This window comes from Euwallacea similis, chromosome 32 (genome assembly GCF_039881205.1).
Source record: "Euwallacea similis isolate ESF13 chromosome 32, ESF131.1, whole genome shotgun sequence".
Lineage (NCBI taxonomy): Eukaryota > Metazoa > Arthropoda > Insecta > Coleoptera > Curculionidae > Euwallacea > Euwallacea similis.
Genome location: NC_089640.1, coordinates 1,444,983 through 1,461,693, shown reverse-complemented (window position 1 = coordinate 1,461,693; position 16,711 = coordinate 1,444,983). Strand labels below are relative to the sequence as shown.

General features: G+C 37.1%; 3 protein-coding genes across 3 annotated transcripts; 1 reads left to right on the top strand and 2 right to left on the bottom strand.

The window, feature by feature from the left end:
- Positions 1 to 97: 97 nt before the first annotated feature.
- On the bottom strand, positions 98 to 2,023 carry LOC136418067 (uncharacterized). Its single transcript, XM_066403985.1, has 2 exons — positions 1,678 to 2,023; positions 98 to 1,256 (listed from the first exon to the last, which is right to left on the bottom strand). The coding sequence occupies exon 2, from the start codon at positions 1,243 to 1,245 to the stop codon at positions 187 to 189; it is 1,059 nt and encodes a 352-aa protein (XP_066260082.1). The 5' UTR covers positions 1,246 to 1,256; positions 1,678 to 2,023; the 3' UTR covers positions 98 to 186.
- Positions 2,024 to 2,443: 420 nt separating this feature from the next.
- Atx2 (Ataxin-2) lies at positions 2,444 to 14,706 on the top strand. The gene is made up of 16 exons (XM_066403975.1): positions 2,444 to 2,937; positions 5,949 to 6,073; positions 6,133 to 6,326; positions 6,381 to 6,548; positions 6,605 to 6,719; positions 6,778 to 6,879; positions 7,018 to 7,209; positions 7,883 to 8,037; positions 8,373 to 8,669; positions 8,806 to 9,134; positions 9,317 to 9,490; positions 9,680 to 9,870; positions 9,992 to 10,236; positions 10,382 to 10,483; positions 10,937 to 11,080; positions 11,471 to 14,706. The coding sequence occupies exons 1-16, from the start codon at positions 2,903 to 2,905 to the stop codon at positions 11,528 to 11,530; spliced, it is 2,628 nt and encodes an 875-aa protein (XP_066260072.1). The 5' UTR covers positions 2,444 to 2,902; the 3' UTR covers positions 11,531 to 14,706.
- Positions 14,707 to 15,465: 759 nt separating this feature from the next.
- LOC136418079 (endocuticle structural glycoprotein ABD-4-like) lies at positions 15,466 to 16,136 on the bottom strand. Its single transcript, XM_066403999.1, has 2 exons — positions 15,877 to 16,136; positions 15,466 to 15,823 (listed from the first exon to the last, which is right to left on the bottom strand). Exons 1-2 carry the CDS (start codon positions 16,075 to 16,077, stop codon positions 15,617 to 15,619), a joined length of 408 nt encoding a protein of 135 aa, XP_066260096.1. The 5' UTR covers positions 16,078 to 16,136; the 3' UTR covers positions 15,466 to 15,616.
- Positions 16,137 to 16,711: the final 575 nt, after the last annotated feature.

Here is a 16,711-nt window from a genome sequence, read left to right as displayed (position 1 = left end):
TTATTACATCCATTACAGCTGGTAAATTTACACACTACTACATTAGCGAAGAATCCCAGAATACCTATATCTGTACTAGAAATCTGCCTGCATTCCTGGTACAGATTCCTAGTTCCTAGGTCACATTAATTCAACGTCTAATAACACTCACATTAACCACAACAATTCAAACACCAAATCTTAAATCTATCTGATTTCCAATATAACAGCCATATTGTCCTCATCCCCCTGAGGCAAATACTCCAAGTCCCAGAGGCTGGTGAATATCAAAATGTAACCTGCTGGTAGCACACCTTCTATAGTTTCGCAAATTTCTGCACAATTTTTTCTTGGAATCAGCCTCAAAGCCGTACTCCCAAACAATTGACCGACTACAGTGTGTTTCTCAATCAAATTCAGCTTCTTGTATTTGGTAGGGCTATAATTTTTATTCCATATTAGCCAGTTGTAGCTCACCGGAGCAATTTCTTCGGGAACGATTGAGGGCCTGTACGTATAATTTCTGAATACCCTCATGGCCTCTTTATCGCAATTTTGGAAGTGCAGGAAGAAACTGCCGAAGCTCGGAATTTTCTCAAAAAGGTCCTGTAAATCGATGTCGTCGCGTTTGTTATTGTGTATGTTGGTTTCCAAATTGCAGGGAAACGAAAAGGAGAATTCTTTATGGTCAAGTAGCTGGCCGACGAAGTCTTCAGGAGACTTGGTGATCCAGTAGCCAATAACTCCAGGAATTAAAATCGGTCTATCCAAATCTATAAATTGCCTAACAATGTCCGGGGAATTGTTTTCGTTGAGCGCAACAAAAAAATCATTAAAATCTCTGAATGATTCACAGAGATCACAATCGAAAACCTCGTCTAGTTTTTTCGTTGAAGAAGAAAACCATTTAGGTATTAGGCAACGCTCATCTTTCAAATATTTCCAATCATAATAAGGCAGAACCTTAATCATGGTAATTCTGGTAGCTGCGGCAATGTGCCATGAAATCGGTTCCCAATTCTTTCTCACGATTATCACCACCAACCCGATAGCTCCAAGAAACATTAACCAGTACAGTAATGTAGAGCGACTTAGAGGCTTCTTTGGTATTTTAGAAGTTATGGGTTTCAGCAGTTCGATTCTATCTTTAATCTTAATGTCGTTCTCTTCGCAAAAACAGTCGAGCTCTATAAGGTCCCGGTTTAGATCATTGAAGGTGTACTTGGTTTGAGGTTTTTTCAGCTTGTCTTGAGTTGTTTTCGGCATTTCTAAACCACCTAAAAACGGGAGCAGACATAAGAAGTGAACACGTGAAGCATGCTGAATAGAATCTCTTTTCTTATTACTCAGAAGGCCTCTCAAAAAGAGAAGTCCGAAGTACAAAAAACGGTTGTATGAAGAATGAAAGTGTGTTCTTCATTTAGGAAAAACGCGTGTCTTGATATAATCGTCCTCAGACCGCCATGTGATGTACATTTAAATTGATGGCAATTAATTTATCAGAATGCGACTGACGTGCAATTAGCCCCCGAACGACCATTGCCCGCGCGCCCCTGAAAGTCATTCTGAGTAAAACACCACTCAAAATCTCATCCAGTCATCCACCGGACCAGCATTACTTCTTTGCGAACATATGGAACGCCAGTTTATCATACCACAATTCGATAAATAACTTTAGTTTCTTTGCAAACTACTTACTGAGTTTAATCACCCGGTATATTATTCTTGCATATCTAAAAGCACTGCATGGAATATGCCACAGGTTGCTAAACTTCAAAACAAAGATTTCAGGCGAGAAATAAAGCCCCCAGGAGGAAATCTGATGGGTCGACGAGCGATTGCGCCCCTACAATTGCGGGCCATCGATTTCCCGCAGAATTTTGATTTGCCGCCACAAAACCAAAGTGAATCAGCGCCAAAGCGAGCGAGAGCAAAACGAACGGAGCGCACTCTGCTGTCGTTGACCTGCCATTACAGCATCGCTGTTGCCAGCTTGTGTTAACTTCTATTTTCCTTTTTAGGATTCAGTGTGCATAATTGGTAGTTTATTTTTTGTAAATCGGTTCCTTCAGAAGAAGTTTCTCATTCGAAAGTTTGCATTCTATTTTAATCGCATTTTGAGCTCTTTTTGTTTTTGCAATTTATCGTGCGTAGGACGTCCGTAATTGGCTGTCCGCAATCTCCGTTAATAGCGAACGATAAAAAAGCGACGCATGCAACTGCGTCTTTGTTTCGTGCTTAGTCGTCGCGAATAAATAAAAATGTATAGAAGACGAAAGGCAAGTATATAGGCCGACTGTAGTCAGCAGGGCTGCCTTAGTAACTTCTACCTGACAAGCAACTTCCAGCTTATAAAAAAGTTCAAATTGGTTTAAAAATGTTTAAAATGTACCTTACCTATTATGCATCTATAAAATTATGTAGTATGGGTGGATTGTTCTTATCCAAACCTAATTAAAAAATTCAGGGAATGTGTTACATAGCAGAACAACGTGACACTACCGCTTCTCCAAAAGCGCAACTGCGGCGATCAACGCCGTCAAAAATCTGTCAACCTCAACCAGTCTGACAGACATTTTCCACCAGCAGCACTGGTCAGGGAAAAGTTTGTTAACTTTCTAAACACTTTTACGTATTTTCACGGGAATATTTTGCGTTAACAAATAAATCTAAAGTTTATCACGCTGAAGAAATCGGCTGTCTTTCCTCTCCCGTTCTTAGAACAAAGAAAACCTCCGTGTTACGTCACGCTAGAAAGGCCATTTTGATTTTGTGCTAGACACATTGAAATTTTCATTTAGCTATTTGAAAAATTCGGGATCTGTTCCTGGGATTTCCGTGTTTTTGCGACGAAGATCAGAGGAAAACTATCAAAATTCCGGTGCCCACGAGAAACAAGGATACCGTGCACGGTAACGGTGATATGAACAAGAGAAAGACCAGGGGAGGCTCTGTCAGGTATGCCATTTTTTGTTTTTCATTATGTTTTTCTTTTGTTGCCGTCTACATCCTTTTCATTCCTTCATTTTCCTCGCTTTAAATGCTTTCCCATTTGAATGCACATTCGTGGGAATTCGATTTTACACCCATTTTCGCTTGAATATTAAAAAATTAGTGAACAACTTCCCAGATATTGAACCAATTATGTGTATTTTTCACATAAACAATAGACGCCATTATTGGTACATTTGAAGGAATATTGCAAGTTGTAGACTTACTGTGCCTAAAGTAGGACTACCTCTAGTAATAAATTGTCACAGTACATTAGTCAATTGTATTGTGCAGTAAATGCATTTATAAGCCTAGCTGAATCACTTATTTTGAGCCCCCTAAGGCACCCAGTCCATGATACATTAGAAGTCCTCAAGTAGAAGGCATTTAAATGATAATGTCATCGGCAGTAAAATCAGAAATCTCCCAGCAGCTCTTTTACCTAATATGAGATATCGAAATTGTTCAAAGAGTTGTTGCTTTAGTTAAATGTCGGGTTTGAAAGAGTTACATACAGTATCACCAGTAAATCCAACTAGGTAGGTAAATTTTTAAACTCTGGTAACTAAGTTCTAGGGAGACATCACACCACAGGGTAGCTAGTAAAAACTTAACTGCCACCTGTAATATTTTTATGTATTAATAATAAAATTAATATTTAAGATTCAAATATTTCTTCCATATGATGAGTCATCGTTCTACTTTGTACTGCATAATTCTTATTAAAATGCACATTAAAACCCAACTTAGATTTGTTTTTAGCTTCTATAGTTTTTGAAATGTTTAAGCCACATTTTGAAGGCACATACAGCTTTAAAGCTTGCATAATGTATTTCTAAATAATGCATTCCACAGAGCGATCACTTTTCTACAATCAGACCCGTTTTAACCATCCTACTTCTTTTGTGATACGACACTGGCCGACAGTTTTACAAAATTTTAAATCCCAGTTAGAAACTTGTTTGGCTCTTTCATTCTTTTGGTATCTGCAATCATTTTCATTTGAAAAGGTAACGGGCGAAGCGTGATTTTTTGTATTCATTTGACCTAGTCCTTGTCTTTCTCATATGGGTCGTATTGAAAACACAAGCTTACTTCTGCAGCCATATTTATAGCCTGGCGAGACTGTAAATTATCCCTGGAGTAGGTAATTTGCTACTTTTTGCACTCCTGAACCAAATATCAATGCACATTTTAAGGGCAGATATTTTGTTCACATCCAGCAAAAAATACTTTAAAGATTTCCTAGTTTTATGATTTCAGGTATATTCTTTAAAGGTCCCAAGCCCTTTTCTTGAACTGAAAGTTTCTTATCATATTTTCATTTTGTGGATGTCACCTAGAGGGCAACTAATGACCTGCATAACAAATTAATAATAGGCCCCACACCCGACACCAGCCAGTTTATGAAGTCATAAACCACTCATTTTTAAATTAAATCTACATAAGCCCAGTCTTGGTCAGTAAATGTTTTTGTAAGGGTCATCTATGTTACCTACCTACCTACTGTCTTTATGATTGTTAGGCTTTTGCTTGAAAACATTTTTAGTCTCTTTGGTGAATCGAAGCTTTACCCAGAATTAAGACACTAATTTGCAGATCCGAATTATCAGCACATGCCCTTTCACATTCAGGTAAATTTTATAACCTGTAACTGCCTAGCGAAAATCAAAAGAACCTCATATAGCACCGCACATAAATCAGACTTCTCATTACCTATTTACCGATAAGCTAGCTATTAGGTATATTAATAAATAATGGCTCCTAGGGTAATTGAGTTCGTAATTAAGGACTGATAAACTGATAGGATCTATAGCCATCAACAACGTTTTCGTTTGCTGTAGATATTAAAGAGCAATGTCCGTTTACCTTATCAATTAAATCCAGGCTCCTTTAAGGCCCTTTAAGTAGCTTCTGGCTAACTTTTCGTCACAATTACAATTGATCAATGAACGTGAACTTAGTTATCATTTTTGTAATATACAGGATAAATCTTAAGTAAGGAGTTTCCTTTAAACACGACACAAACCTTTAACGCACATATTTCGGTTGTTTTTGGGATTTCTAAAAAACGTTACGTAAAAACGTTGGTTGGTTTTTTGAGGCCTATGTTGTGTTAAAAAGAAAACCCTTGCCTAAGATATACCCTATAAGTAAATTAAAACTTGTCCACAAACTAGGCTATTTATGCACATAGACCTATGCAATTAGGTATGGAATTTTTCCCTTTCAATTTACATCATGTATCCCGAAAAAAATGTTACCATACCTACATATCTTGGACCGTTTTGATTCCATTTGTGTTTGTAATTCAAATGTTCTTGTATTGTTAAACAGTTGTGACGTTAAAAAATACCTTACACTAACGTTACCATGGACATCTTCAAATAAGTAATAAATAATCTTTTGCAATAATGCCTGACGTCAATAATACGTTGTACACGGTGTTTCGTAAAATAAAACTAAAAATAAATAAAAACCGTGCAGGTACGTGCCTTGATAGTGGCGTAGTAGGTTTTTTCATAAGGCATACTGTATAATGGAGTTTTTTTCCTGATCTACAACGATAGTTGCAAAAAAGGGTGCAACTTTTTCTTTCAGCCACCTTGAATAATGAAATAAAAGCTTATAGCAATTTTTTACCTGTAATAGCTACTCATAGGATTATTGTCTTGGTCAGTACATAGATAATTTCATTTTCAACTAGATCATCCAATTTTGTATCTCGAAAAGTGCTTCGTTAAAGAAACATCATGGCACCTTATGCTTTGCCACAAGAGGCGGCTAATGAGCCAATTTAAAAGTTGCATTAAGAGCGTTTTTATTTAGTTGACAATTTTCTTGATAAGGGACCTATAAGTGTCTCAGTATAGTGTTCCTTGTTGCTTGTTCTCACTTTCAAAATAAAATTTGATACAACTTCATTGAAGTGGGATTGTTTTTTTAATTTGCCTCACGTTGGATTAATTGCTTTGCAGAGGCCAAAGGCAGAGGTCTCTAGGAACTGAGGGGGTCTATAGCAACCCTACTTTTATGCATGCAGCCACCTCACAAGTAGGTAATGTGGCACGGATAACTACAGCCTCTGGGCAAGTGTGGGAAGGTAACGATTACATCTGCACCATTAAAAATAACTTTTGCAAAGCGACTGCTTTCCTTTAGGTGTCTTCAGAACATTTTCCCAAAATTTCGATGTAGTTCTGGAAGTGGTTGCAAAGGTGGAAAATCCTGACGCACCTGACTCTCGTTTATTAACGGAGACACATAGGGACAAGTTAATCTTTAAGCCATGTGATATTTTGAATATGACTTTTAAAAATGTGGATCTGGATTTTCCTGTTAAGGATACTTTTCAGGTTAGATGTTCTCGATAATTATTATGGTCTGATTAATTTAACATAATATTTTAGACTGACACTGCAATTTCTGCAAGACTAAACGGTAATAGAAATGAAGAAAAGGAATTAGAGCCGTGGGACGCAGGCCAATTAAATGGGAATGATTTAAACCTAGATTTGGAAGCGTCGAATGGATGGGATGTTCAAGACATGTTTCGCAAAAATGAACAGGAATATGGGGTATATTATCAGTGGAAATAACGGTTTTGACGAATATTTATTTCCGATATGCTTAGGTACAATCAACATTCGACCATTCCTTGAGGGGCTACACAGTTCCGTTACAGGCAAGTGATTCAGCAGACTTCAAAGAGGCTCAAGCAAAGGCTGAACAAATTGCTAGTGAAATTGGTACTTATTGCACAATTTTAGACAAATTAAAAGATATTTTATGATTTTATTTTTACAGAGAATCAACCGGGCCATCGGGCGAGGTTGGAATTAGAAAATGGAGATGAGGAAGCTGCATTTGCTGCAGTTGTAAGGCCAAATCAACAACAAGAATCTAACGGTAAGACTCGATTTTAGGTAATTTGTACATTAAATAATTGAGAAACAGCGAAAATTAATTAATTTTAGCCTTAATAATTAGTTTTTAGTTATATTCTGTGCTATTAAAGAATCAACTAAATCTTTTCACTTTCTTTAGGAAAATACATTCCTCCGGCGAAGAGAAAGGGACAAAATAATGGCAAATTGGTCCGTAGTACCCCCCCACCATCAGGCGGGTCTAGCGCTCAAAATTCGCCCTCGCCGAAAGAAACCCGAGCGCCAATTCAGTATCCACCACACAGTGGTGCGCATCAGGGCCATCAAAATAACATTCACCCCATTTCACCAAGTAAGTTTACAAATGTAAAGTGTTGGAACGAGATTTGGTGTGTGAAGTGATATCATTTGGAGTTTATTTTTGACTCCTTCATGTATTTCACAGGTATCATATATAAAAGTAAGTGAATCATGAATATTAGTAACTAGGAAATTTAATACACATTTACTAGTGGAAGGAGTATTAAGCCAATAGTAGTAAAATATTATATATTTAAATGGTTAAGAGTTTAAAAACTTCGTTTCATTTCACGACATAACAATTGGAATATTTTCTTTTGGGTCTATGATACTAAATACGTAATAAATGTTTTATATAATTCACCCGACAAAAATTCCAAGTGGAATATACCGGGTCTCCCTGAATATGTGGACAATCTCCTAGGCTCATATAGCACTCATCACAATATAACATGATTAATTCCTGTAAAATTTTTAATCCGTAGGATGGGATTACAAGCACATTTAGCTCTCCTTTTAATCAAAACGAGATAAATTTAACTTCCTGGTATATTCAAGTCCCTGGAATTCAAATACTACTAAACAATCTGGTCAGTTTTTTTACGCCATAATTACAAACAACAGTGTAAGTAATTTATCCCTAACGAAGTTAAATTATTGTAGTTGTTTTACTTCATTTCATGAATGTTCAACAATTTTTGAATAATTTTTAATTGATGTTACAGATGCCCACACTCCACCTCAACAACCACATCCACCACAAGGTCCCCAACCTGTACAACATATGCCTCCCCCTCCTCATGTTCACGCGGCAGTACCCCCCCAGGTTTTGACGCCCCAAGTGCAGAATATTCCTCCTCCAATACACGCACAGCCAATGGTAAGTTAATTAGTTGGTTTTTAGGTTAGTTTCCATTAAACGTGAAGGTTTTAAACATTTGCCAAAAGTCCGTTTTACTTCGTTTTTAAGGCATCACTAAGCAACTCGGCTAAAGTATGTGCAGTATCAGCTAATCGGTTTCTTGTAGTTTTTTGGAGTCGGGTTTGCTCAATATTTTCATACTAGCTTCCAAGTTAATTATTATTATTTTAATTAATTGTTTTAATGCCCATTTGGAAGGAAGACACTATGAATAAAGGCAATTGTAAAACGGTCTGAAAACAAAATTTCTAGTATATGTTGCTTTTATGAATTTTAAATAAATCTCCTCACAGCCTATGCCGCAACATGTGCCACTGCCTAACAATCCACCTCCTCGCCCAAATTCGCACACGCCACCGCACCAATATACCCAAGGGCCGTCGCCCAGACCCGGCGGTCCTCATGCAGTGCCACATACGGGACCGCCCCACGGCAAGCCTCAAATGAATGGCGAAATTAAATCCGGGCCGCAACAAAGACAACAGCGTCATCAGCAGCAATATCATCCAGATCGAATTATGCACGCTGGACCGCCTGGACATCCTCAGGGTCCGCCGCCACAACAGGTTGCGTATCAAGAGGTTAAACAAGTAAGGAGGACTCACTTTTGTCAGAAAGATACCTAATTCTATCCATATTGTATAAAATGAATCAGTTTTTTGTGACTATATGTTTTCTTAAAAACATATTCTGTGGCCTTTAAAAATCACGATGTTCTATTCTTAGGAACAAGGTCCCCCTCATTCAATTCCTGCACCACAACAAGTACCCCGGTCTCAACCACCACCTCCTCAACCGGTTCAAAACCAGGAAACCCTGAAAGAGCTCCATGCTTTTTCGCAAGATTTTACCCTGGCGTCGATGCCTGCTCATACAAGTCCCACATTACAGCCGGTTCCTCCACCACATGTTCAACAGGGATTGGCTAATCAGAGCCTTTCTCATATACAGGGCACGGAATCACCACAAATGGTGACTCAAATGGCGCCACCGGTGCAGACGCACAGTGCCGGTACGTCACCTAGTGGAAGCAGCAGCAATCTGAGTGCGCACAGGTGAGGTCATGTACCGCCAAACTCTATCGTGTGAGAAGTCATTTACTTCTTTTCCTGCTTTATTACTTACCATTTTTTTCCAATTTCTTAGGTTCATATGCGAAAGTTTACTATTATTTGATCTATAATTTTTATGTGAGTGATTGGCTATTAGATCTAATTTTTGTATCTGTTTATTGCAGTAGCATACAGGAGCAACTTCAAACATCTATCAGCTCGCAGAAGCAACCAAGTCCTGCTCAAAGTCCGCAGAGCATCGAAAGCGAGAAACTGCAAAGTGCTGTGGCTAAGTCGAAATTGAATCCAAATGCCAAGGAATTTGTGTTGAATCCTACGGCTAAGCCATTCCAACCCAGGTAAGAACCATTTAAAAAGTTAAAATATGTTAAAAATTGGACAAAGTAACTAAGGATGCTGCTCTTTCAGATAATATTGATTCGGAATGAGATATTAAGGTTTCTATTTCCTCGTTAATCAATTTAACAGTTGATTGGTGCCTGTTTTTCATTTTAAAGTTTAAACAGCCGAAATTTTTATTCTTTTAGATCGCCGAGTACTCCTTCTGCAAGCAGACCGCATACACCCCAAACTCCATCTCATAGTCCGTATATTGCTGTAAGCGGACCTGGGGGTGGTCCACCAATGCCTGTTACTATGATGCCCATGCATTACATGGCAATCAGTCAACCCCAGTACCAGCCGCCTCCACCTCCGCAGTCAAGTAGAATGAGAAAAAGTAAGCGTTAGATACCATACCTGTTACGATTTCCGATATACCATTGGAGAGCAACGGCTGTGAATAACTCTGTATACCTTTCCAACTTAAGATAAAAACAATAATTACATTCTTTTTCCAGTTCCGATGGGTCAAATCCGGAACGATATGGCTTCTCAGATGCAGCACGCTGCAGCTGTAACTGGGCAACCGTTACTTGCACCCGCTCCCCTTCCGCAATTCATATACCCGTCGGCTGCTGCAGCAGCGCACAGCATGAACCAGGCCGCTGCATATCAGCCGACAGTTGCTGCTATGCACGCGGCTGCCGCTGCTACAATTAGGATGTATGATTCGGCAGCTGCTGCCTCAGCAGCGCAGGCACAGGTAGGCTTTTATTTAGTAATTTCTAAACCACTTGAATATTGCTGAAAAATCCCATTATCCTAAATTGTGCAGAATTAAAGACCCAATTTCAGGAAATGCGTCATCTCAACCTGTATTGTTTAACATCCATACATACACCTTTCAGCTTCCGTACCTACCTCCACAACCGAGTGGTACCCCATCTCCGGCGCAGTCCTATAATCCTGCTGCTGTCCAACAACAACAAGGCCCGCCTCAAGGATACCAGGTAAGGGCCTACATTCATAATTGTGACTGAAACTGAAGTCTTGTCCTAAGGTATTTAAATTCTTTGTGGAATTTGTTGATTTTTAAATGATTAGATAAATATTTTCAGCACATTTTAATAGACATAAAACTTAATGAAGCATCTCTTTCCGATATTCAAATTCAATTAAATTGACCTTTTACCCTATTTGATATGTCAATCTTAACATAGTGATTTCAGAAAAACTGGAAGAAAACATAACATGGTTTAATACGTCTTTCAATTTTAAGATTATTATAATGTTTCTCTAGCTGAACAAAAGATGGGTAAAATCTTTAATGGTGACAATATAGCTTCAACATAAGTTCTATTCTTTACTAGGGGAATATACGTTTAATATGATAATAATTGTAATTAAAATACTAAGAGATTGTTTGTATATTACTATTAAAGGATTGTTTTTATATGTTGCAGGCTGTGCAACACACACAACAGGCTCCACCGCAGGTTGGCATGCAGAACATCGGAATGTTTTGCATACCAGCTCAACCTCATTTAATGCCAAATGTACCTTACCTACAGCAGGCTCCACCACCGGGGCCTCCACAGCATCTGCAGGTACGCAGTAAAATGATAATTGTTAATATGTCTCCTAATAAGTGCTTCTGTAAATGAATATAATGCAAAGATTTGTTTATCTATCATTTGTTGTCTCCTTTATTCGATACTTCAATGATAACGCAACATGTCGCATTAAATTAGGTTTGCATAGCTGGGATTAAGTTCAACGAAATGGCTAACTGGGGTACGAAATAATGTAATAATAAGAAACCTCTACGTTGAAAAATCCAATAGAAATCCAAAGGTACTTTAAGAGCCATTGCGAAAACCAACCTGTTCCGTCTGAACCTATGTTAAAGTTTTCTTACCAAAAGTATTACAAGTCATTTCCCCTTGATTTTAATATTCACATTTTGTCATACTGTAACAAAATATTTGTTCATACAGGTGCTAGTCCAGCATCAACACCCTTCCCAAGGTGGAAACCATCACGGCCAGAATCCTTAACGCTGAACCCAACAGCTTCGGGAAGGGATTCGATTTTAATAGAAAATTTAATTTTATTTAGATAATAAGGATATATGAAGATCTATTTTCCTACAGGGAAGGCAAAAAATTTTCGTTGCGACCAAGTCACTAATCGCTGTAAAAACTGTTACTCATACACTCTTTTAAAAAAGTTAACAGGCTGCACTGAGACTTCCCGATTATGCACCGTCCAACTACTGTCGAGATTAGGAACCTCTAGTTTCAGAATAAGTTGGAGTCGTATTGCATTATAAGGGAGCAGCAAAATTAATGGGTGTCGTGGCGGAAATTTTGCCTTCGACTGTAAATTATCATTCGATTATCAATATACGGTAAGTGGGTCTGTGAAAAAACGAGGAGTGTTTTCAGAAGAAACAGGAGCTACGCCACTTACGGATCATAATAAAAGTATGCATTTACTTTAGAAGTTTGATGCAGCCATAAATTGTTTGGGAATGATTATAATTGAGGAGCAAACATGGGGTTTAAATACTTACAAGGAGTGTATAGGCTATTAATAAAAGTTAAATTTTTATTACGAATGTCCAAAAAAATCTCCGCCAATTCATAGCATGGATTTATCCATATTTTTTCATGTTTACTTCTTTATTATACAGGAAGATATTCATAAATACTATTGACTAATTTATTGTCTACTCATTTCTCGTGTTTTCATGGGTCTAGTTTAATTTAATTAGGTAAGTATTTAAACCTTTTTTAATTGTTGCGTTATTTACAACGATTTTTTATTTTTCGCTCTTTGCCTTATTGAAAAATAAAAGCAAACAGGATGTAAGTGTTTCAGGTTCACCATTGTCAGGATATTATAAATTCTCTGTAAAGTCGAGTGGATATCTATCTAAATATTTCAAAACAACTTTTTGCCAACAGTAAATAAAGAATTTACAGTTGTTTGCATTCAGTTTCGACGATACGTGAAGCTGACTAAATATCTTATAAACTCAATATATTTTTTGCTTAGACATATTTCTCTCAATTTTTTGCTTTCCGTTGCCTGTTTACGATTTTAAATGGGAAAAATCAATAAGTGCGTGTTGGTCTGCGATACATCAGTTTCTGTTTGCTGAAATTTCTTGATGGACAAGAGTTGTGCATGTCGCTATTGTTTTTTACAGCGTTGTTCGCTCTTTTTATCAAAATAGGTCATGGCAGCAAACTCAGAGAATGTGACAGGTTTACAGAGGGGTGAAAATTGATACGTTTTCTTGAATGTTGAAAGTAATGCTCTTTATGGAGAGCCGGGAGGCAGTACGTCGTTGTGGTCATTTGAATTTACACCAAAATATTGCCTTATAACTGTACTATTGAAACAGTAATTTCAGAAAAAGGGGAATTTTAAACTCATGATAGGATGGGAAAAAACTGATGCAAACAACTTCAGCGTCCAGGTAGAATTCTAAGCAAAAAAGGATCTTTTTTTCTGTGCTTTGCTTCAATTATTACAGAACGCTTTTTGCCTTTTTATAACGATAATTTAATAGCCAGAAATTCCAATTTAATACAATACATATAATTACAAAAATTAATAATAATGACTCACCTGAAATGTTTTCTACGCACTTCTAAGGAAAAATAAAATGGTTACTTTGCAGAAATATAATCCTTACATCCTGTGTTCTTATTATGTAAAACCAAATTATAAACTCATTTTTCTGATTTCAATAAGTAAAATGACTAAAACGAGTGGCAAAACGAGGCCCATTTCACAATCAATTCAGAAATCACTTTCATTTCGTAACGGATGACATGAAAGAAACGTGTTCTTATAACTATCTTTTGGACTACGGTTCACGTTAGGAGTCTTAGGGCCTTCCTGTTTGAATTTTATGTGCGTGATATTAAATGAGTTTATGTTGTGGTTTTAATAAATATTTCCATTTAATATAAACTTTTGTAGACATAAAATTCATAATTTTCCTCATTTCCTGAATTTTTCCATTCGTGATTCTCTTTGGATATATATAGTTAACAAAAAAATCAATATCTTACCTCGTAAGTAAAACGTAACACTCCTGAAAATATTTCTGCAACTTGATAGAGAATCTCACGACCCATTGCACGATTTCAATGTTTACTACATTTTAAACCTGAACAAACCGAATAGTGAAAACACCAGATTCTCTATCCAAAGTGGAGAAATTGTTAAGTTACTTTTTTAAATAATATATTTTTGTTATTGCATTTTTTTGTTACTCATTTTGAACTTTCTCAGTTTCATCTTTCACTGTCGTTGATTGGATTTTCCTTTATAGTAGACACAACATTTTTTTCATTAGCGTTCATTGTAATTTAGGTCTTAAGTAGGCATAATTTATTTGGCACTTCCAAGAGTCTAAACACAAACTTGGTGGAGTCTCTCCGAAGTATCAAGTAATATTGTACGGATTGAAGGAATACCACGGTAATGTGGTAATAAGCTTAATGAGTCATTTTTCGATTGTTGAAGAAGGCTCATATGTATAGTTCAATATCAAATGAAATTGTGAGTTTCGCCTCGATAGAGGCGTTGTGAAACAATCTGAAGGCAAAAATGTTATCGGACAACACTTCTTCAAATCTACACTTTTTCCCCAATAATTGTTTATGTTCAAGTAAATAACATGCGTTAGAAGTATTGTCCAATATCTGCGCAGGAAAGTCATTGCGCAGAAGTGTTTAGGTGCCTTAGTTATACAGGGTGGCTTCATATACAAGATATTTAAATAATAGCAATAAAAATGAAGAGCAAATTATTGCCCAAAGCACCCTGTATACCTTATTCGATATAAATACGTTTTAACTTCCTAATGTCAAAAGTACTGTTTTCGGCGCCATATTTCTTTTAGATTAAAATTTATAAAAAATTTGTATTGTGCTTATGTTTCTGTTTGTGAACTTTTTCATTTTTTCTAATAACAAATCTTAACACAAAATTATAGTTAATTATTGCTGACGACAGCAATACGAAAGCGATGTTTATTCGCGACAGTTCTCAAAACAGTTTTGTTTTTGCATTGTACGTTTTTCTTTATTGAAAACGTTGAAAAAAAGTCAAACCCATTTTTTAAAATATTTTTTTGTTACAAATAAAATGGTCATGATGTTTATTTGTGAATTGTATGGTTTTATTCCAATATTAAATTTGTCCAAACATATGTATGTTCTGTCTTACGTGCGCATTCGCTTGAACCACGGAGTAAGTAGATTTTTTTGTCTACAACCAAAAAGTGCGCACTTTATATTAAACCTTTTTATCAGTTTAAGTTAACTCTCCGATCTTGGCCAGCAAAATTACATTCGTGTAAACAATATATATTATAATATTGCATAATTGGTTGTTATAGTTATATTGCTTTTTTTATCTGGTATGAGTTGTCCATCTATATGGTAACGATTATGGCCCTGGAAGGCTCTTCTAAATTAGTCTTTCCTGATCCCTATAAAAATCATAATAATAGTTCTTGACAATGGCGAATGTAATTTTTCTTCAAATAATTTTACACTGGCCATCTATCGAGTTTCACAGAAGATACTGCAAGAATATGAAGGGCGCCATCTACTGGAACGCGCTCCTCACTAAGTTGTCCCAAAGTTTCAATGACACTTTTTGGTAGATTACGAGTGTTTTAACGTCGCTTTTGCTGTTAACTTCACCGATAATTTGTAAATTGATAATATGAGAATGGCAATTACTTGATATTTAAGTTGCTGAGCGATTTCACCTTCTAATGAATACATTTTAAAAGCTGCTGATCTCAAAGTCATCTAACCATTTTAGCGCATTCGGTGTCCGAGTTTGAGAATGTTTAAGATTTTCCTTCAAATTTTCTATTGACCGCAAAATAAAATAATATTAGATTAAACTCTCACTAAACCAAACAGTACTTTTCTAGCTCAAAAAACAAAACTAAAAGTTTATCAAAGAAGCCTTTATTCGCCATATGCTAGATCACATTATAACAAAACACAAAATCAGTAAAAAACATATTAAACATAACACATTCACAATAATAAACAGCCTTTACATAACATCATACATACGAGAGTATTTGAAAAATCGCAAATCTACTGTTCGTTGTCTTGTTCGGGATGAGCGGCATTATACTCCAACGCCCTTTGAATGGCAGCTGGAATTTCTGGAGCCACTGGAATATCCGGACTTTGAGGCTGGTACCCGTTCTCGTCTGCTGTGTAGGTCAGCTGGTGCTGACCCCCTTCGTTGTCGGTCCACGAAGCCGCCCCCTGCATTACCACTGGGGTTTCCTTCTCAATCTGCAATAATTCTTATTGTCCCTGCTTGGTAAAGATTATAAGGAAAAAAGTACCTGTTTGGGTTGTCCGCTTTGTTCGGCCTTGGTGCCGTCTCCAGCTTCGAAAGACCATTTAAAGGTACCATCCGGCTGGATGTCGCTCTCTTGAGAGATGATGGGCACGGGTTCTTTGGTGGGTTGTTGCGGAGCACCCCGCACGAGCACCACCACAACACAAGCTAGTATGACCGCGGTTTTACGACAAGAAACCAACATTTTCTCGATGGCGTATAAATGCAATTGCTCGGTACTGATTATCTTACAAGAGCAGATGCGCTTTTATATGATTATTATTATTTGTAATTTGTGCGGTGCTCCCCTCTACCTTTGTACTACGTACCTACTTGGTGTGATTTGTTAATACATCATGCGTTCTACGGGGTGAGCTATGATCATTGACCTAGAAAGACTATTGCCTGAGAATTGAGCTCATGGAGGTGGGGCCTGGCACCCAGAAAAATTGAACCAAAAAAATAGAATAAATCACCAAACACGTTGCCCAAAATTTATTTCTGTCATTAATCACGTCGGGTAACCTTTAATGGTCTGTTTTTCGCACTCTGTATATGTTGAGCAATGAAGCTGTTGATTGTAGGTACCACCTACTTCATACGGTCTTAGACCAAATGCATCTTCATCGACGCATTTCTCCCAGCCAAGGGCACTTGGGTGTATTTATCAAATGGATTATTATTTGGCATTTGTTGCGGAATGTTAATTTTTCTTTTTGGACACTTATTGCATAAATGTTAATTGCTCACTAATCGCGTATACATGATGTGAGATAGAGAGAGAGAAAAAGAAACGGCGTGTGCCGGTGAGAAAAAGAAATTGCCAATGTGAGCGGAGT

Bases quoted from the DNA above. Each gene is read 5' to 3' on its own strand.
- LOC136418067 (XM_066403985.1), bottom strand. From the start codon at position 1,245: ATGCCGAAAACAACTCAAGACAAGCTGAAAAAACCTCAAACCAAGTAC.
- Atx2 (XM_066403975.1), top strand. From the start codon at position 2,903: ATGAACAAGAGAAAGACCAGGGGAGGCTCTGTCAG. The intron at 6,880-7,017 runs GTAAGACTCGAT...CACTTTCTTTAG, and splicing joins TCAACAACAAGAATCTAACG to GAAAATACATTCCTCCGGCG. The intron at 9,491-9,679 runs GTAAGAACCATT...TTATTCTTTTAG, and splicing joins GCTAAGCCATTCCAACCCAG to ATCGCCGAGTACTCCTTCTG.
- LOC136418079 (XM_066403999.1), bottom strand. From the start codon at position 16,077: ATGTTGGTTTCTTGTCGTAAAACCGCGGTCATACTAGCTTGTGTTGTG. The intron at 15,824-15,876 runs GTACTTTTTTCC...GAATTATTGCAG, and splicing joins AAAGCGGACAACCCAAACAG to ATTGAGAAGGAAACCCCAGT.